Consider the following 22,486-nt stretch of genomic DNA (forward strand, 5'->3'; position numbering starts at 1 on the left):
CTGGGGTTATAGAGAAGACTCGCGGGTTTATATCGTTCCGTGGAGATGGTTCCTAATCACGCCACCAGAATATGAGCCGACTTCAAAGAGCACGACGTTCAGGGCGATTCGCAGGAGAAAAACACACCTGAGCGGCCAAAGAGTCCTTCTGATCCAACAAGACCAGCACTCCACCAGCAGCACCGCCTCCGGCCGCACTCATCCTCAGCTTCCTGACTGAGTCCGTCTTGGAGACGAGCTGCTCCTCCAACGCCTTCAAGAAAGGAAACAACACCTTCAGCCACAAGCACATCTTCACACACACAAACATACACATAATACACACATACACACACACACACTATACACACACACTATACACACACACACTATACATACACATAATACACACATACACACTATACACACACACTATACACACACACACTATACATACACATACACATACACATAATACACACATACACACTATACATACACACTATACACACAAACATACACATAATACACACATACACACTATACATACACACTATACACACACACACATACACATAATACACACTATACACACACATACACACTATACACACACACACATAATACACACTATACACACACATACACACTATACATACACACACATACACATAATACACACTATACACACACACACACACTATACACACACACATAATACACACTATACACAAATACACACTATACATACACACACATACACATAATACACACACACACACACTATACACACACACACACACATAATACACACTATACACACATACACACTATACACACACACACACATACACACTATACATACACACACACATACACACTATACACACTATACACACACATACACACTATACATACACATACACACAATACACACTATACACACACATACACATAATACACACTATACACACACACACATACACATAATACACACTATACACACACATACACACTATACATACACACACATACACATAATACACACTATACACACACACATACACATAATACACACTATACACACACACACACACACTATACACACACACACATACACATAATACACACTATACACACACATACACACTATACACACACACACACACTATACACACACACGCACATATACATAATACACACTATACACACACATACACATAATACACACTATACACACTATACATACACATACACATAATACACACTATACACACACACTATACACACACACACATACACACACACACTATACACACACACACATACACATAATACACACTATACACACACATACACACTATACACACACATACACACACACACACACACACTATACACACACACACATACACATAATACACACTATACACACACATTCACATAATACACACTATACACACACATACACATAATACACACACATTCACATAATACACACTATACACAGACATACACACTATACACACACATACACACTATACACACACATACACATAATATACACTATACACACACATACACATAATACACACTATACACACACATACACATAATACACACTATACACACACATACACACTACACATACACACACGCACATACACATAATACACACTATACATACACACACGCACATACACATAATACACACTATACACACACATACACACTATACATACACATAATACACACTATACACACACATACACACTACACATACACACATACACACATACACACTATACATACATATACACACTATACATGCACATACACATAATACACACTATACACACACACACACTATACACACACATACACATAATACACACTATATACACACATACACATAATACACACACACATATACACACTATACACACACACATACACATAATACACACTATACACACACACACACTACACACACACACACATACACATAATACACATAATACACACTATACACACACACACACATACACATAATACACACTATACACACACACACACTATACATACACACATACACATAATACACACTATACACACACATACACATAATACACACTATACACGCACATACACACTATACATACATATACACACTATACACACACATACACATAATACACACTATACACACACATGCACATACACATAATGCACACTATACATACATATACACACTATACACACACACACTATACACACACACACATACACATAATACACACTATACACACACATACACACTATACACACACACACACACTATACATACACACACTATACACATAATACACACTATACACACACATACACACTATACATACATATACACACTATACACACACACACACACACATACACATAATACACACTATACACACACATAATACACACTATACACGCACATACACATAATACACACTATACACACACATAATACACACTATACACGCACATACACACTATACATACATATACACACTATACATACACATACACACACACACATAATACACACTATACACACACATACACATAATACACACTATACACACACATAATACACACTATACACGCACATACACACTATACATACATATACACACTATACACACACATACACATAATACACACTATACACACACATGCACATACACATAATGCACACTATACATACATATACACACTATACACATACACATAATACACACACACACATACACATAATACACACTATACATACATATACACACTATACATACACACACTATACATACATACATACATACACACTATACATACACACACACATATACACATATACATACACACTATACATACATACATACATATACACACACTATACATACACACATACACATACACACACATACATATACACTACACATACATACATATACACACTATACATACACACATACATATACACACTATACATACACACTATACACACACATACATACACACTATACATACATACATACACACTATACATACACACACACACATATACACATATATACACACTATAAACACATACATACACACACATACATAGACACTATACATACACACTATACATACATACACACTATACACACACACACTATACACACACACACACTATACACACACACATACATACTCACTCACACTGCCATTTAAAAGTTTGGGGTCACTCAGCTCTTTTTATGGAAAACAAGGGAATTTCTGGCTGTAACATAATTACAAAAAAGGTTTCTAACCATCATTTAGTTTTTTTAACATTAATTAAATAGACATTTTTAGGACCAGATTTTCTGTTTTATCTCCCCATTTAAAGTTTCTTGTAAGCAACTAAATAACATCCTCTACACGCGTGATAAAAATCCCCGTTCTCCGTGATGTAGAGGAATAAACCCGGGTCCGAAAGGTTAGACGCCAAGAGAAATGTTTTGGACGATTAATCCGGAATAATCTCAACAATAACATTTCTTTGACATTTTTCACCCAAACAGCAGCTCGTGTTTTTTGTAAAGAAAGACATTTAGACACAAAGAAAACGCAGCGCGAGGGCACTTTAGAGAATTGCGAGGCGCGTTAAACCGCTAGGAAGCGGCCGGCTGACTTTTAAGCAAGACGGTCGGAGCAGTAATTCCGCGTTCTGAGCTTTTAAAAGAAATATAGAGAAAAAATCCTAAAAAAAATAACATTTTCTTATTTACTTCTGAATGAAATGGGAGCGTTCCGGCTCCATCTAAAAATAGCCGCTCTAAGAACGCGCAGTGTTATGTATGTTAAAAATTTGTACCATGGGGAGGCCTTCTTACTGATATCCATTATAAAGAGTGTCTTACTGATTTATCTATACATTATACAGGGGCCGGTCACTGATTTATCTATACATTATACAGGGGCCGGTCACTGATTTATCTATACATTATACAGGGGGCCGGTCACTGATTTATCTATACATTATACAGGGGGCCGGTCACTGATTTATCTATACATTATACAGGGCCGGCTCGCTGATTTATCTATACATTATACAGGGGCCGGTCACTGATTTATCTATACATTATACAGGGGGCCGGTCACTGATTTATCTATACATTATACAGGGCCGGCTCGCTGATTTAACTATACATTATACAGGGGGCCGATCACTGATTTATCTATACATTATACAGGGGCCGGCTCGCTGATTTATCTATACATTATACAGGGGGCCGGTCACTGATTTATCTATACATTATACAGGGGGCCGGTCACTGATTTATCTATACATTATACAGGGCAGGCTCGCTGATTTATCTATACATTATACAGGGGCCGGCTCACTGATTTAACTATACATTATACAGGGGCCGGCTCACTGATTTAACTATACATTATACAGGGGCCGGTCACTGATTTATCTATACATTATACAGGGGCCGGCTCACTGATTTATCTATACATTATACAGGGGCCGGCTCACTGATTTAACTATACATTATACAGGGGGCCGGCTTGCTGATTTAACTATACATTACACAGGGGGCCGGCTCGCTGATTTATCTATACATTATACAGGGGCCGGCTCGCTGATTTATCTATACATTATACAGGGGCCGGCAGTAACAGGGGGTTTCTCTTTCTTGCGGTTTTCGGTGCCGTGGCAGAATGTGGCATTTACCTCGCACTCCGCCAGCAGACTCTCAGCCGCAGGAAGACTTGACAGAAGCCGCGACTTGGTCAGCCGCTGCCTTTGGGCCGTGAACCATTCGCTGAGTGTCTGCCTCCGGCTCTCGTCTTCGCTTACAGCTTCCAGGGTTTGCTCTAAGAAGTGAATCTGAAAAAGAAAAAACAAGTAAATAAAAATAACAATCAATCTCAGCGACACATTGTATCGCCGTTCAGCTAACACAAACTGATCCTTGTTTATCCATCTCTATTTGTTAGGTTTAACAACATTAAAAATAATTCAATATTAATTATCCTTTTAATTATTCTGCTACTAAAGGCATCTTAGGACAAGGAGGACACATGAGTCTCATTCATTCGAAAACAACCCTACAAATGGCAGCCTCCTCCTACTGCAAAATATTAACAAAAATGTACCTGGCGGCGGAAACGATAATAACATTTATATTTAAAATTGAAATTTAGCCTAGAAATTACATCATTTATTCAAATTTATATTCTGCCTATGAATTCCATTATTTCTTCAAATTGAAATCTATCCTATAAATAATATTGATGTTTAAAATGAAAATGTTTAAATATTTTTGATTTAAAATTAAAATTTTAAATTAAAATCTAGCCTATCAATAAAATGAATAGTTAAAATTGTAAATCCAGCCTATAAATGTTATTATTTCTTAAAATTAAAATCTAGCCTATAAATAATATTACTTCTTAAAATTGAAATCTGCCCTTTAAATGAAATAATTCTCAAAATTGAAATCTATCTTATTTGTGGCATGTAGTTCCAAACTCTAGTACTGCCTAAAAATGTGCAATTTTGTTATTACCAAAACATCGAGTTTCGTACCTTCTTTTTGATGTTCCCCTTCATCTGATCCCACCGCAGGTTCATGGCGCCCAGATGTTCCGCGAACTCCGTCCGCTGGTAACGCTTACTCTCCACGTCCCCGACACTAACCTGGAGCAGCGACTGGTTCACGAAATCCACGACCCACTGCTTGTCCTGCGTTTTTTTTCTGAGGCCCTGGAAGAAAAGAGGAAAATTCCTGGAATTCTAGAATTTCACAGCGTTTCACCAGTAACAATGAGAAAAACGCTCTCTAGTCTTGTCTTTTGAAACAGCGAGTTTGATGGCAGCCTGACTCGAGTGTCAGAGGCTTAGATAATGCGAGGAGGTTTTACTGAGAGGGTGGTAGATAAGTGGAACAGCCTCCCAGCAGAAGTGGTAGAGGGTAATACAGTGAGGGTATTAAACACGCATGGGATAGACATACGGCTCCTGAATCTAAGACGAGACCGACGACTGATTAAGGTTTGAGTCGTTACGGCAGGAGAAACGGCCGACTAGACGGGGGCCGAATGGGGCCGATCTGCCGGTAGGTTTGATTGACGCAGCCATCTTCACCTTATATTCCTGCAGCAGGTCTCTGATCTCCGACGCGGAATCCGGAGGGTTTATTCTTCCGTCGCTCTCTCTGCCTTCCTCCGCTTGGCTCATCCAAGTCATCAGTTCTTTAATTGCATCCCAGGACGGCAGCTTCTCCGTCAGCAGCTGGAATACAAATTAATACAAATGAATGACTTATTGGACAAAATGTACGAATTCGGCTTGTTTTAGGGGTAAAAAAGAGAGAGAGAGAGAGAGAGAGAGAGAGAGAGAGGGGGGTTACAGACACTTTAAAAAGAGACAGCCCCCCCATACAGGGGAGACTCGGTGCCGGACACAGAGTATCTTCTCAGCTCTTTACCTGCTGCAGTCTCTCCTCCACGGCCGGCAACGCGGCCACAAGCTCCGACCACCCGTCCTCCACTTTTGCCAGCCTCAGTTTCAGCGGCGTGGCGTCGGCCTCCATCACACACAGCAGCCGGTCGGCCGCGCTCAGTACGGACGACTTCAGGGATATTTTCTTATCGACGTCGTTCATGAATTCCTAGTAAAAAAAACCGAAACCTTTGAGGCTTAATCCTCCGCCCCGCTGAATACCCGAGTCCCTCCCGGATATCATTTTTAATCATGCGGTATATTGTGGCATTTAACTGTCACGTGATACTAAAGCAGGCAGCGATTGGTTGTAGCCGTATATGCGGAAAACAAAGACCCCAAAGGTTTTTATCCAATCAAACATTCAGAAGAAAGAACCGAATGACTGATCTGCTGCGGTTTATTTGCCTTGAATAGAGATGTATTAATGTCCAGTAAAAAAGTAATTCAAAAATACCCATTGTACAGCGCTGCGGAATATGATGGTGCTATATAAAACAATAATAATAATAATAATAATAATAAACAGGAAAAAATAACAGGATTATGTGTATAATTGCTCTAAATATATATATATATTACTTATACTACTGCTAATAATACCATTACTACTAATGCTGATAATACTGCAGCTAGTAACTTTACAGTAGTGTTTTTCAAATTTTACATTTTTTGGCAAAAACTTGAGGTCCGCAGTCTTAATTTTTTCACATTTTCAGCGATTTCCATTATCTCCTGTAGCTTACAAACCAGGCTTTATATACGACTCCTTTTAACTGGAATTATGTCTGGGGTTCAGGTTGAATGATTTCCTAGAGGATTTGAGTGTTTTTAAAAAATTTTGGCAAATTTTCAGGTCCGCGGTCTAAATTTTTTCACGTATTCAGCCATAATAATACTTTTTTCCACTACTTCTACTACTACTAATTATAATACCGTATTGGCTCGGATATAGGCCGCCCCCGTATATAGGCCGCCCCCTAAAAGTTTGGTGCTTTTTTAAAGAAAAAGTTTTTTTCTTTAAAAAAGCACCAAAAAAACATGCTGCCACTCTGTCTCCCCCCGCGAGATATGCTGCCACTCTGTCTCCCCCCCCGAGATATGCTGCCACTCTGTCTCCCCCCCCGAGATATGCTGCCACTCTGTCTCCCCCCCCGAGATATGCTGCCACTCTGTCTCCCCCCCCGAGATATGCTGCCACTCTGTCTCCCCCCCCGAGATATGCTGCCACTCTGTCTCCCCACCCCCGAGATATGCTGCCACTCTGTCTCCCCCCCCCCGAGATATGCTGCCACTCTGTCTCCCCCCCCGAGATATGCTGCCACTCTGTCTCCCCCCCCGAGATATGCTGCCACTCTGTCTCCCCCCGCGAGATATGCTGCCACTCTGTCTCCCCCCCCCGAGATATGCTGCCACTGTCCTCCTCCCCCCTCGAGATATGCTGCCACTCTGTCTCCCCCCCGAGATATGCTGCCACTCTGTCTCCCCCCCCGAGATATGCTGCCACTCTGTCTCCCCACCCCCGAGATATGCTGCCACTCTGTCTCCCCCCCCGAGATATGCTGCCACTCTGTCTCCCCACCCCCGAGATATGCTGCCACTCTGTCTCCCCCCCCCGAGATATGCTGCCACTCTGTCCCCCCCTGAGATATGCTGCCACTCTGTCTCCCCCCCCGAGATATGCTGCCACTCTGCCCCCCCCGAGATATGCTGCCACTGTCCTCCCCCCCCCCCCCGGAATATGCTGCCACTGTCCTCCTCTTCCCCCCCCCACTCAGCGGATGTGCCGGCACCGGAAGCTGTATACGCGTATTGCGTAGATGTCCCCCGCCGGCCCCGCAAGACACCCGGGAGTCTGCTCCGGTAAGTCGGGGGGGGGGGGCAGAGGTAAAACGCATCGTGCGGACGGTCCGCACGATGCGCTCAGACAACCTCCCGTGCCGGCACCCCCCCCCGTGGGAAGTGCTGGCAGGGGAGGCTGTCTGAGCGTATCGGGGAGTAGGATGCGGGTCCCCTGCACCGCTGCGGGGGATCTGTATCCTAACCCTGCTGCCTGCCCGGCGCCCGGGACTGCATGTCCCGGGCGTCAGGCGCTAGACCCCGAATATAGGCCGCACCCCCACTTTAAAGACTTAAAGTGGGGGGAAAAAGTGCGGCCTATATTCGAGCCAATACGGTATATAAATATTATATTTTGGTCGTTCGCTTGAGTTCGATATTGTTGCAGGTTTTGTGAACTTACATAGAAGTCGCTGAGGTTCTGCCGGACGTCGGTCAGATCCTGAGAGGCGTCCAGCGATTGGCTCTTCCAGCTCTTCAGTTTTTGCTGAGCAGATTGTAACCATTGTGATAATTCGGCCAAATCTCGGTTGTAACTGCAGAGACACCAAACCATAAGTATTACGCCATTAACCCCTTAAAGACAATGGGCGGTCCCTAAACCCATTGAAAACAACGCATTTTGAGCCCGTACATGTAAAGGCTTTGTCATTAAGGGGTTAACGACCCCAGCGTTGGCTATAAATTTTGTATATGAAAAGTTATGTTTAAATGATGTAATATCGGGCGGTGCCCCATCCCCCATCCACAACCTGCAGCCAAATAGAGCCTCATATTAGATTTTAACCAACCGCTATGGAGCTCATTACAAAAACTATAAAAGAATAGAAGAACAAAGAAAAAAAAGAGAAACAAAGTAACGACCCATGAAGAACGAGGAAGCCTGGTGCAGAACGGTGAAAAATCACGGTCAACGCACAAGAGACGTTATTTTAAGTGGAAACCAACAATTAAACCTATTTTAAATGCTTTTCTGTAGAATTAACTAAAAAAAAAGGTAACACAACATATTAAAATAGAAAATAAATTAATAATTTATAATATAATTATATAATTTATAATAAGCAACGTCTTTGGTAAAACCCGACCTGGTCAGGAGTCTGATGAGCGTCTCGAGGCGATGAAGGTCGTGATCGGCTTTCTTGGTTAGGAACGTCCATTGCTGCTCCGCGTCGGTTATCTGAGCCTCCAGCGCCGGGCAGCTCACGTGCGTCAGAATCTTCTTCCCGTCCAAGATGATTTGGCTCACTCTGGATTCGTTTGCATCGATGAGTTTTTTAATTTGCTGAGAAAAAAAAAAGTTTAGTTTAGTTAAATAATAGATACTGTAGGAATTGTCAAAATCTTCTAATTTTGAGTTGCATGATTATCCCTCCCCAATAAGTGGCTCCTCTCCTTTCATTGGCTGTGGGCAATTGTGGGGCGGAGTTCATGGCAGATTAAATATACAGGTTATGTCTGTATTTTCCCTGACGCGCCTTCTGAAAAATTAGCAAAAACGTCAAAGTTTGTTGATTGGAAAAAACATTTGGGTTTTTTTCACTGAAGTTATATTTTTTGTCTTAAAACAGATAAATTACCTGATACTGGATGAGCCGTTCCTTCACTCTTTCTTCTGTTTCTTCAACCAAACTTTTGCTGGGGATCGCGGATGTCAAAGATTTTAGCTCCTTGCTAAGACGCTCATATTTTGAGTCAAATTCTTGCCAGTCCTGTTAACGGTATGAATTATATTATTATATATTATAAACCACTATATATAAAAACAAGCTGCCCCCGCCCCACTAATAACATCTCGCCTGGACTGGCCATCTGGCACACTGGGCAGACACTCGGTGGCCGCTGGCCTTAAAGTGCCAGTACCTCCTCATCATTGTCCTTGGGGCTCGCTTAAACTGAAATCCTCTGTCTGATGGTAAAATGCAACTCCGAGGACCCTCAGCCAGTTTACCAATATCTAAAAGGCAGGCTGTTTGCTATGCTGTATGGGTTAAATCTCCATTGTGATAATTATTTGGTGTTGGTGCCGGCATTGCGCGGCTCCTGGGGGTAGGAGGTTTTTAGGTTGGACGTTATTACCTTTAAGACGCTCGTCAGGTGGATGCCGTGCGATTCCGCGTCTTCCTGGAGTAACGAGGCTTCCCGCAGCACGCTCCCATATCTCGTATGTTCATCGCCCGGTACTGCATGGCACGGCTTTAACGAGTGCGCTTGGAGCAAGAGCACCTGATTATCGAAAATGCTAAAAAAATTCTACAGGAAACACAAAAAAAACCACTTTCCGTTAACCATTTGTAATGACCATTATACTTAATATCTGCTATATCATATTATATATGTGTTATATTATATGTGTTATATTATATGTGTTATATTATATGTGTTATATTATATGTGTGTTATATATGTGTTATATTATATATGTGTTATATTATATGTGTTATATTATATGTGTTATATTATATGTGTGTTATATTATATGTGTGTTATATATGTGTTATATTATATGTGTTTTATATATATATATATATATATCACACATAATATAACACACATATACTATAACACACATATAATATAACATATATAATATAACACACATATAATATAACAAACTTATAACACATATAATATAACACATATATAATATAACACACATATATATATATATATATATATATATATATATATACACACATATATAACACACATATAATATAACACACATATAACACATATATAACACACACATATATATATATATATATTATATGTGTGCTATATTATATGTGTGTTATATATGTGTTATATGTGTGTTATATTATATGTGTGTTATATTATATGTGTGTTATATATATGTGTGTTATATTATATGTGTGTTATATTATATATGTGTTATATTATATGCGTGTTATATTATATTTGTGTTATATGTTTGTTATATTATATGTGTGTTTTATATATATATATATCACACATATAATATAACACACATATAATATAACATATATAATATAACATATATAATATAACACACATATAATATAACAAACTTATAACACATATAACACATATATAATATAACACACACATATATATATATATATATATACACATATATAACACACATATAACACATATATAATATAACACACACATATATATATATTTATGTGTGTTATATTATTTATGTGTTATATTATATGTGTGCTATATTATTTGTGTGTTATATTATATGTGTGTTATATTATATGTGTGTTATATTATATATGTGTTATATTATATGTGTGTTATATTATATTTGTGTTATATGTTTGTTTTATTATATGTGTGCTATATTATATGTGTGCTATATTATATATGTTATATTATATGTGTGTTATAGTATATGTGTGTTATAGTATATCAGTCTGTATTACTGCACTGCTCTCTCCCGCTAGGCAACTAGGAATCCCTCTCTGCCACGTACTCCACCTCCCAACAGCTAGGTGTGAACAGGAGCGGCTAGGAGCTATTAATTAATTCAACTCGGGGCTGAACACTTTGTTATTGGTACATTCCTGATGATTTAACCCTGTCTGTTGAAGAAAAGAGTAATACATATTATTTTTAACAAGTGTTCCAATATATTTGACCCTAAAAAAAGTGAATTTAAGGAGAACGTTACGGACGTACTTTGAGATCCTGAAGGTGGGACGTCAGGGTCTCTTTAGTGAATGAACGACGAGTCATACTGCGAGAGATCTTCTCTTTCCCGACAGCCAACAGCTCGGATACCCCGCGAGACAGCGCACCCAGACGGGTCTCGCCGACCGCAGCCCCCGCGCATTCTACCTGCTTGGCTCGAAGGACCCTCCAGGCGTCACCAAGAACTTCCTACAACGAGATGAAATGAGACGTTTGTCCGCTTGCTACGTTGGGTCGAGAGGAACATCGGAACGTCGTCCGGAACCTTTACCTCCAGTTTGGGGACATCTTGGTTTAAAGCCGACATATTCTCCCCAAGCTGTTTCAGTGACGATACTTGACTTTCATACTTATTTAACTCCGTCTCGTACACGGCAGCATCCTGAAAAAAATATACATTAATAAAAACGTTTTTCCAGTTTTTAACATTTTTTGAGTTCGCCCTTCTTAGGGTCATGCCTCCCTAAAGAATTATGGGTGGGATCATTTGTGGATCCTTCCTTAAAATATCTACCGACGCATGGAAGATCATGACGTTATATTAATAGAACTCCGGCAGATGATTAATAGAACGCCGGCAGATAATTAATAGACCGCCGGCAGATAATTAATAGACCGCCGGCAGATAATTAATGGATTACAATATGGAAAAATTTAACAATTTTGATAACAATTAAGTTACTTTAAGTTCTTCTGTTGGCTCTCGGTTCCGCCCATTGCTGAAACGTTGTATGAGATCAGTTTTCCTCTTCAACAGGACTTCATATAATTGTAATAAATCATTCTATAGAACAGAAAAGAAATCGAATTTAATGCTACATAATAATTGATACTTTTAATATATTTCCTAGAATAATATAAACTCGCCAAATTTAGGGATTGACAAAAATGTGCTAAATTATATAATGATAATAATAATAATAATAATATTTAAATTCACCATCTCTAGCCACGAGGTCTAATTTTTTCCATGAAAAAAATGTTTTAGAACCCAATTTAGTAGTAATTTAGGATTATTTATAATTGAACGTTATGATTATTAATATTATTTTTAATGATTTATATAGCACCATCATTTTCAGCAGCGCTGTACAATGGGTATGACATCGTTGCTGAATGAAAAAAAATTATAATAATAAAATGCTATTTATTTTAATAAAATTAAAATAGAAAAAGAAACATTTCTCAAGCATTTAGTTTATTGCAGATACAGTTTGTTGAAATGTCAAATTTTGGTCTTCTGTCCAAGAAAATATGGTAAGTAGAGGGGGCCAAAACTGTTCTAAAACCAAGAAAAATATGCAAAACTAGAACCCGTGGCTTATGGCCAAACTGTAAATGATTAACCGGAATTGGGTTTTTTTTGCAGGAGAAGTAGAATTTCTGCCGCGTTTTACGATACCTGGTAACTTCGGCTCCGTTGAAGCTCTGTCTGTATTCTCTTCGCTTTGGAATCGGCCGCGAGACTCGTCTGCGTCAGCAAAGTCTGCACGTTCGCGTAACACCGCCATAATACCGCCGCGGGGCCTTCCCCGTACGCCCAAGGTTTTAAAACGCCGTCTTTCTTACTCTCCATGGCTTTGGATAGCTTTTCTATATCAGCTTTTAGTTTCTGGGAGGAAAACAAAAAAAAAAAAACCATGACTATTATTATTATTAATGATTATTATTATAATCTCGTTTGGGGTCACTGAGCATTTCTGAGTGACCCCAAACTTTTGGATGTTAGTGTATCTCTCTATCCTATGAGCAAATTATTAGTCTATGGTGGGTTTGTTTGTAACGTGGAGGGCAACGTGCCAATGGGAACAAAGCGTTGGGGTCCGTATACCATGACATGAACAAAGTAATGCAGCCGTAACAAACAGGAGCCAGACCATAAACTCAGATAGAATCCATCCTTGTGTCTCTTCGCCATCAATGCTCACGTTCAAGTCCTCCCTGTATATTCATCTGAGACGGGGTCTTCACTTACCCCACACAGGCTCAGGTGAGACGCGGCGTCCTCTTCGGATAGAACGTCCGCACCCAACGCTTCTTCCGCGCTTTCCAACCACCGGGAAGCCGAGGAGAGCCAAGCGAAAAGCGCCGTCTGCTGACCTCCTTCTTTCTCCTTAACAGAGGGGGTACGCGCTGTTAGTATTCTCGGCTATGAGCCGGTGCCATCATCATTATTATTATTACGGCGCCTGTCCTGACAGCTTGAATTACACAGGACTATTACCGGATCCGGGACGTCGTCGTCCAGAACCTCCAGCTTTAGCTTTAATTTCACGGCGTCTTCAGAAGACGGCATTTTCGCCGCGCTCACTGGAAATCTCGGCAGAGAACTTATCGTCACGTCTTTGACCGCCTGGAATTAAACAATTAATCAAACATAAAAATATTAGATTGGGATAAAAAGCCATGCAATTAGAACCTAAAAGTCTTCTTCTAAACAGATACAATAGTATTACATCATAATCAAGAAACGACACAAAAATTTGTTTTTCCTGTTTTTAGCAGAACGTTGACGTACAATCGGGTCATTAATGGGTTTCACCCGACTTGACAGCTCTCTCTGTAGATACTGCCACTTGCACCAACTCATATCTTCAGACGAAGGCCTGACGGCGCCGACCGGAGGGGAAACGTCGCCTGAAACGTCTTCCGCAAATTCGTTTCTGAAAACAAAACAAAAAACAATGGATGATGGGGGGGGGGGACTAGAACGTTGTCTTCATCTCTAGGTTGAAAAGGACTCGTCAAATTCATAAAGCCTCTGTCTTATGATGGAGGTCTCCTTCTTGTAGGATTCAAAGCTTAATGTCTCTTCTGGAGACATTTATCCGACCTTAGTTGACCCTGCCCTCTGTCTTTTAATAAAGGGTTTTTTTTTATTCCTTTTCCTTACTTTTTGTATATTAATGGTCGGGTTAAGCTGAGTCCCGGGTTCACCAAATATAAAGCGGGGATATAGTCTTAAAAAGGACAGGAGGTAGACGCACGATGCGTCCAAGGAAAGGGACGCATTGAATATTTACCGTGATCGTTGCGATACGCGGCCCTCGTCAGTTGGCTCGGACTCTGCTGGATCACCAAGTTTCTTCTCAACCAGCTCCGGGCCAAAGGTCTAGAAAAAGGCAGGATCAAGAAGGAAAGAGATGAGCTCCATAACACAACACGAAAGATCTTATAGGGAGACGAGGGGTTCCTTCTGTAACATTCTATGGGTGTTACATTACGGTGCGTGAGGGTTCTATCGAGCGCGGATCCTATATAACGAAACAATTCATGGTGTATTTCCCTAAGCATGTTGCTACTCTAGGTGTCTTTGGGTGGTAGAGGTAGGGAAAGGTCCTGTCCGCCCGCGCTTTAGTTATGGTCCCTCTTGCTCCCGGTGGAGATTCCGTTGGACCTCTTGGCTCTATTGCTTCGTCCTCCTGCGGCTTCCGCACAGAACGTTACCCTCTACGGTCGCTGACTACTGCGGCTCGCGATATAATAAGGGGAAAGTTACACGGCGGAGCTGGTCTCGATCATCTTACAATGCTTCGGTCAGCCCGAGCCGGGTCCGTAACGCCGTTGTGTGTCGTCTGCAGATGGCCGGCGGAGTCCGGCGAGGCCGCCACTCCGTTAAGAACCTGAATGAACGAAGACAACGGTTCCATCAGCAAGTGGAGAGAGGAGGAGAAAAGTTACAACGAGAGACAGGAATCTAACGCTAGAGGGTCGGAGGCTTCGGCGGAAGGGATGGCGGTTCTGTAGGAAGGACCCCTGGAATCTGTATATCACATACCTGCTCGCTGCTGGATTTCATCTGCAGCATCTCCTGCATGCGCTCCAAGCGGAGTTTAAGGCTCTGTAGCTTTAATGAAAGAGATTCGGCTTCTCTCATCAAATCCTCCTGGCCTTTGCCTTCGAGCAAAGCCAAGACCTTCTTCTCAATCTCATTTACCGTGTTCTTCAGGGGGGGAAAAATAAGTCGATAAAACTCAAATGAACAATAATTTTGTAAAAAATTTGATTTAATTGAATCTATGTACTTTAACGTGTGCAACGTAAGGAGGTTTTACTCTACTGAGAGAGCAGTGGATGAGTGGAACAGTCTTCCAGCAGAAGTGGTAGAGCTATAGTTTCTGCATGGGCACTCACGAGAGTTCTATGTGGTCTAATGAGACTCCTCTCGTGTATGTGCGGAAAGTGCGCCCATGGACCGGAGCTCGTTCCTGCTACCGACTGGCTGTTGACGTGGAAAAAAGCGCTCTGGAGCTGCAGCTTCTCTCAAAGTGCTTTATTGGTGTTTTTGTAAGATTAAAGTACTTTATTAAGTCGTGCTGTTCCTTGGGGCTGCCCCTTTAAGGCAGGAGGCTTTGGGTATGGAAGTGGAGTGGACTTTGAGTGTTTGCTCTCACCTGACAGTCAGCGAGCTGCCGCTCCACCACGCGCTGCATCTCGGGATCTTGTTTGCCCGAAGCCAACGACGAGTTAACCCTTTCCAGCCACAGCTCCACCTCGGCCACTCGCCCTTGATAATCGCTGAAAATCGCCTCGGCCTCAGACATCACGGCAGCCGACGTTTCGCCCGCATCTCCCTGAAAGAGAAGAAACCCCCGACGCGGGCGTGAAACGGGGGGGGGGGGGAGCGGCAGCGCGGGGGGTGGGGGTGACAAACACAGCAAGCAAACAAAAAAAAAAACTTTGTAAGCAACCGCGATTTCAAAGCCCTGCGCAAAGAACGGTGCAGGAAATCCACAGACGTGTCCCCGCGGCGCAGAAATACATACGCCACGTGACCGAGTGTCAACAGGCCTCCCGGCAGCTCGTCTACGGCAGGGAAAGGGTTAAAAGAAGAACATACGGAACGGCGGAAGTCTGCGGTTGAGTCGTTCGCTGCCAGGCGGGAATGCCGTCCGACGACAGGTGTGGCTGCATAGCCTGCAACGTATAATCTCGCTGCCGGGATAAAGGTGACCTTACATGCATTTATATAGCGCCGGCAGACGCCGTAGGGTTCGTTGCGAAGATCGTTTAAAATGAATTGCATTGGTGCGAGTATTGATACTTAATGTAGCTCTGGTGAGCTTACAATCTAGGAAACAAATGGAGGTTTTTACTTTGATGAGAGGGTGGTAGATAAGTGGAACCACCTCCCAGCAGAAGTGGTAGAGGGTGGGGATTAACCATGCATGGGATAGACATACGGCTCCTGAATGTAAGACGAGACCAAGAGCTATTTTAGGGATTTGCTTTTTGGGGAGAAAAGGAAAGGAATAGGATTTAATTCCGAGAACATTCCATATGAAACGGAATCTGATATTATTATATGACAGGGGAGCTATCACCGGGGGAGGGGGGGATCCTGTATTGCTTTATTGAAATCTAACATGTAATATATTTTTATATTTTGTGTCACATGGCCAACGAGACCTCCACGAGACATCCACGAGACCGCCATGAGACCTCTATGAGACCGCAAGACCTCCACGAGACCTCTGTGATTTTACGGGGTATAAAGCGAGTGTCCGGGAATACTTCTGTTACGTGACATGTACTCACTTTGTGTTATTTTGGGTTTATTTCTATAGCTGTTTTCTTTAGACACAAAAAGTAACTCTTGGAATCTCCATTCCGGAATTTTAGAAAAACTGGGAAAACAGGACGGTCCCCCCCCCCCCCCCCGTAACGAGCGTCATTAACAGAGCTCCCCAGAGTCTCCTCATTTTAATCCAAACTTTTCCAAATATTGTGCCAGAATCTTCGTTAATCTTACGGACGAACCTCCTCAAATCTGTTCGCATGCAGCTGGCAGCGACTCGAGTCGCCCCTCGGACGGAGGGTCTTGGGTCAGAATATCAAGAAAAACAACATTCTACCAAAACGAAAGAAAACCAAGAAAACAAACATCCAGGAAGCATGAAAATCCGAAACACTGAGAGCCGAGACCTTTCCCCTGCGGGATGAAGTAATGATTAACCGCAGTCTCTGCGGAATCACACGGCCCCGGCGCTCACGTGGCGAGACGTGCTGCATGGCGTGTCTCTCCCCGCTGCGCAGGGGACCTGGCGGGACAAACACTTACGTTTGCATAATAATCCTTCCTTAAATCTCCTTTGTAATCTAATAAGAAGCTCACGACAGCACCGACACACTGGGGGATGCTTTAAAAGAGTCCCGAGGTCACCTGTGTTCAAGCAGGGACTTAAACTGCAGGATGATTTAATGACATTTCGGACAATTTCTCTCTTGATAACGCGTGAGCTGTATCCCGACTAACAAAAGAAGAGTGTTGGAAATATAGCAATAAATTAATATTTCCATTAAAAGACCAAAAAAATCAAAGTACGCGTAAAAATGTAAAAAATTAACTGAAAACCAAATGAGGGACCCTCAGCCCGCAGAATATAATAAGGAATATTCAGAACTAAACATAATATCATTACTTCCGCTTTCAAATTTGGGTTACATTTACCCAAAATCTAGCCTGTAAAGTAAGCAAAAAAAAAATAAAAATAAAAAAATAAATAAATAAAAAAATAAAAAGCGCTCTGGGCCAAAAAAAATTAAAATAAATATTTTTTTGGGGAAAAAAAAGAAAATATTTTTTAATATCTAGAAAATGATAATAACGGCGAAGCCATTCCTGACCATGCGCCATCGAGAGGATTAAAGCCGTAAAAGTCTATGTCAGAGCGCTCTCGGCAAACCCATAAATAACTTTGTAACAGAATGGTTTTTAAGGGTTAACCCTTTGTCTCCATCCACGCTCTGTACCCCTCGCCGTGTCTGTTTTCCAGCCGAGACGAAGTATCCTTCGTTCTTAAATGATCTTCTTATCGCTTCTGTGTCTGCGGGGGAAACGGACTTCTCCAGCTCCCATGTCAAGTTGTCCGCCGTCAGACTTGCGGCTTTTTTATTTGGAACAAAGGAAGCCTTCGCTTTTAGCCGCATTAGATTTGGTGAACCTTTCTTTATGTGACTTCAGCCCAAAAAAAATAGGACGTGTGCTGAACATGCCTGCCGGGGAACGCAAAGGTCCTGCTGCAATTCTTTTATACCCCAAAGGTACCATTGGTGGAAAGTGATTACCCCTTCCGGTGATATATTTAAGAAAAGGTCTGCTCTACAGACTATTGTGCAGGTCTAAGGGACTCATTCAAGTCAATGGAGGGTGTAATGCATCCTCCGAACACTAGGTGCCGCTGGTGCACAGGAGTATATAGACCTGCTCCTCTGCAATCAGTTGCCATTTTCCATCTGAATTTGCAGGTTTCAGGTGAGGACATGTGAGATTTAAACCATTTGTATGCCCCCACCTGGAACTCGCAAAATGTAAAGTTGTGTGTTGGCAACGTCACCTGTCAATAATTCACGGCGGCCATGACGGCTCCCACAACAAAAACTCAACGTGCCTCCTTTGATCAACACTGAAACTGTAACGCAAGACTCTGAGTTTCACTTCCATCATTCACTTGGAACGTAAGGCGATACCTTATCTGCGTCTTCTGATGGAGCAGTTGAAGGATCTGGGACGGGTTCAGCTTGAGATTGTTGGGAGACGTCTCCGGCTGCCAGAGCCTTTTCTTCCACCTACGAAGTAAAAAAACAAAGCAAAATATAAATAATATAATCGGCGTTGCTAGAATTATCAACAGATACTGAAATAATCCCGCAGAAAGCCAAACTAGTTATTTTGTTTACAACTCGTTAACGTCTTTTCACTCGCCCGGAAACGGACACTTTATCACGTGTTTACGTTACAGACTCTGGGGTTAGTGAATAGTTAAAAAGTCAGCAGCTCCAACCACTGAATTGTAAGATAAAGCGGAACAATCTCACTTTGTGTTTCTTTCTCTCCTCCGTGTTTACAAAAGGAAGCCGTTTAGTAAACAAAAACGTTTTTACGTCGTTATGTAAAGTCGGGTCATATTTTAGTTGTTATTATTTATTTATTTTTTATTACCGTTGCATTTTCACTAAATGGAGTAAGCAGCGAGTCTTCTTCAGCCTCCTCCACCAACGATGGCAAAAAGTAGGACTCCATCCAAGTCTAAAAAATGAAAATGTCAAACATATTAACTTTTTATGATCAAAAATATATGCCATCCGTAACATAAAGTTTTCAGGCGGCTGGATATTAACCATTTGTATGAGGTTCTCTCTCTGTTATCTGATCCCGATCTACTAAACACCCCGACTCCTTATCATACTGCCTTTGGGAAATAGAATGGCTCATTCTTAACCACCTACATGGACTCTCTGAATAATGAAAGTCTATGGAGGAACGGACTTCATTAGCATCGCCATAAAATGCTGGTTATTACTGTATACAGGGGTGGGGGTTATATTACTGTATACAGCGCTGGGGGTTATATTACTGTATACAGCGCTGGGGGTTATATTACTGTATACAGTGCTGGGGGTTATTACTGTATACAGCGCTGGGGGTTATATTACTGTATACAGCGCTGGGGGGTTATATTACAGTATACAGTGCTGGGGGTTATTACTGTATACAGCGCTGGGGGGGTTATTACTGTATACAGCGCTGGGGGTTATATTACTGTATACAGTGCTGGGGGGTTATATTACCGTATACAGTGCTGGGGGTTATATTACTGTATACAGCGCTGGGTGTTATATTACTGTATACAGCGCTGGGGTTATATTACTGTATACAGCGCTGGGGGTTATATTACTGTATACAGCGCTGGGGGGTTATATTACTGTATACAGCGCTGGGGGTTATATTACTGTATACAGCGCTGGGGGTTTATATTACTGTATACAGCGCTGGGGGGTTATATTACTGTATACAGCGCTGGGGGGTTATATTACTGTATACAGCGCTGGGGGGGTATTACTGTATACAGCGCTGGGGGGGTTATTACTGTATACAGCGCTGGGGGGGTTATTACTGTATACAGCGCTGGGGGTTATATTACTGTATACAGTGCTGGGGGGTTATATTACCGTATACAGCGCTGGGGGTTATATTACTGTATACAGCGCTGGGGGTTATATTACTGTATACAGCGCTGGGGGTTATATTACTGTATACAGCACTGGGGGTTATATTACTGTATACAGCGCTGGGGGTTATATTACTGTATACAGCACTGGGGGTTATATTACTGTATACAGTGCTGGGGGTTATATTACTGTATAAAGCACTGGGGGATTACTGTATACAGCACTGGGGGGGGGATTACTGTATACAGCGCTGGGGGGGATTACTGTATACAGCGCTGGGGGGGATTATTGTATACAGCACTGGGGGGATTACTGTATACAGCGCTATACTGAAATGCCTCATTGTTTGAGACCCCCCCCCCCCCCGGTATAACACAGTGAGTGGACTGAGATGTCTTCGGAGGGCGACCTGCGCGTGAGGGGTGTCTGTGCCGGGGGGTGTCGGTTCCTCGGTCACAGGAGAGCTCACAGGGTCAGACCCCCCGTCCTGGGTTTCTCGTTCCAGAAGCTGCTCCGTGATCGATCTTCTCAGGGAAAGTAAAACGAACTCCTTTCTGCGGTTTATCTCCTCCAGACGTTCCTTCAAAGCTTCTGTTTTCATCTGCAAACAAATATTTCCCTTACTGTATTGTTTGATTTTGTTTTTAAATAAAACTCAACACAAAATGTTTGTAAACTTGCTTGTTTTATATAAATAGATTTGTTTAAAATTCATATTTTATTGGAAAAAGACCTAGATAATCAGACAGGGGTTAATAGGAAGGTCGACCTTGATATCCGGGGTTTCGAGGGTAAAGTTCTTGGACAGGTGTTTTAGTTTTTCTTGGTCCTGTTCGTACTCCTTCATTTCGGTGATGATTGGCTGCGAACACAAAAAAAGGTATGGATTTATTAACAAAAAATGCAAGATTTACGCAGAAAATAATTCCACGCCTGTGTTTTGGAAGCAGTTGTTGTTTTGTGTTTAGGAAAATGTTACAGGAAGGGAAGAATGTTACCAAATGAGCGTTTTCATCAGAAGAAGTTGTCCTTTAGTTACCATTAAAAGGTTATTTTGCTCTTTGGTGGCGTTTTCCAGCGTTTCGATCTGTTTGAAGAGCTGCCCCGTCCTTCTGAACACGCAGAGGGATGGGACCCCAGACTCGGATAACCTCAGCTCCAGCCCGTAAGCGGCTATCTCAGCGATCGTCTTCTTCATGGGTTCCGTGTTCTGAAGTATAACCTGGAGGACATCGGAATATTGATAGGGTGATGTTCTCCGTGTCCCATTATCACCCTCATCTCCCATTATCATAGACCACCCAATTTGACTTAGTTCCAGATGACATTATGTTGGGAGTGATAAAGGGCCATTGGAACCCAGGAGTGATGGGAGTGATAAAGGGCCATTGGAACAAAGGAGTGATGGGAGTGATAAACGGCCATTGAGACACAGGAGTGATGGGAGTGATAAAGGGCCATTGGAACAGAGGAGTGATGGGAGTGATAAAGGGCCATTGGAAC

At 41.9% G+C, this 22,486-nt stretch overlaps 1 protein-coding gene across 1 annotated transcript in view; it reads right to left on the minus strand.

Annotated features, from left to right (window-relative positions):
- LOC149273569 (nesprin-2-like) overlaps window positions 1-22,486 on the minus strand; it is a 95,206-nt gene that overhangs the window by 23,575 nt on the left and 49,145 nt on the right. The window contains exons 52-73 of the mRNA XM_089506142.1: window positions 22,023-22,205; window positions 21,753-21,845; window positions 19,974-20,060; window positions 19,502-19,600; window positions 16,426-16,605; window positions 15,810-15,974; window positions 15,559-15,654; window positions 15,055-15,143; window positions 14,550-14,694; window positions 14,256-14,384; window positions 14,007-14,144; window positions 13,434-13,643; window positions 12,303-12,413; window positions 12,020-12,220; window positions 10,424-10,597; window positions 9,433-9,629; window positions 8,748-8,880; window positions 6,492-6,674; window positions 6,149-6,295; window positions 5,591-5,767; window positions 4,733-4,888; window positions 128-253 (exon numbers count right to left, since the gene is read on the minus strand). Coding sequence (XP_089362268.1) covers window positions 128-253; window positions 4,733-4,888; window positions 5,591-5,767; window positions 6,149-6,295; window positions 6,492-6,674; window positions 8,748-8,880; window positions 9,433-9,629; window positions 10,424-10,597; window positions 12,020-12,220; window positions 12,303-12,413; window positions 13,434-13,643; window positions 14,007-14,144; window positions 14,256-14,384; window positions 14,550-14,694; window positions 15,055-15,143; window positions 15,559-15,654; window positions 15,810-15,974; window positions 16,426-16,605; window positions 19,502-19,600; window positions 19,974-20,060; window positions 21,753-21,845; window positions 22,023-22,205 — 3,219 coding nt within the window. The remainder of the gene's footprint in view (window positions 1-127; window positions 254-4,732; window positions 4,889-5,590; window positions 5,768-6,148; window positions 6,296-6,491; window positions 6,675-8,747; window positions 8,881-9,432; window positions 9,630-10,423; window positions 10,598-12,019; window positions 12,221-12,302; window positions 12,414-13,433; window positions 13,644-14,006; window positions 14,145-14,255; window positions 14,385-14,549; window positions 14,695-15,054; window positions 15,144-15,558; window positions 15,655-15,809; window positions 15,975-16,425; window positions 16,606-19,501; window positions 19,601-19,973; window positions 20,061-21,752; window positions 21,846-22,022; window positions 22,206-22,486) is intronic.

The sequence above is a fragment of the Sceloporus occidentalis genome, unplaced genomic scaffold (assembly GCF_023333645.1).
Source record: "Sceloporus occidentalis isolate IW3139 unplaced genomic scaffold, rSceOcc1.0.p SCAF_366, whole genome shotgun sequence".
Taxonomy (NCBI): domain Eukaryota; kingdom Metazoa; phylum Chordata; class Lepidosauria; order Squamata; family Phrynosomatidae; genus Sceloporus; species Sceloporus occidentalis.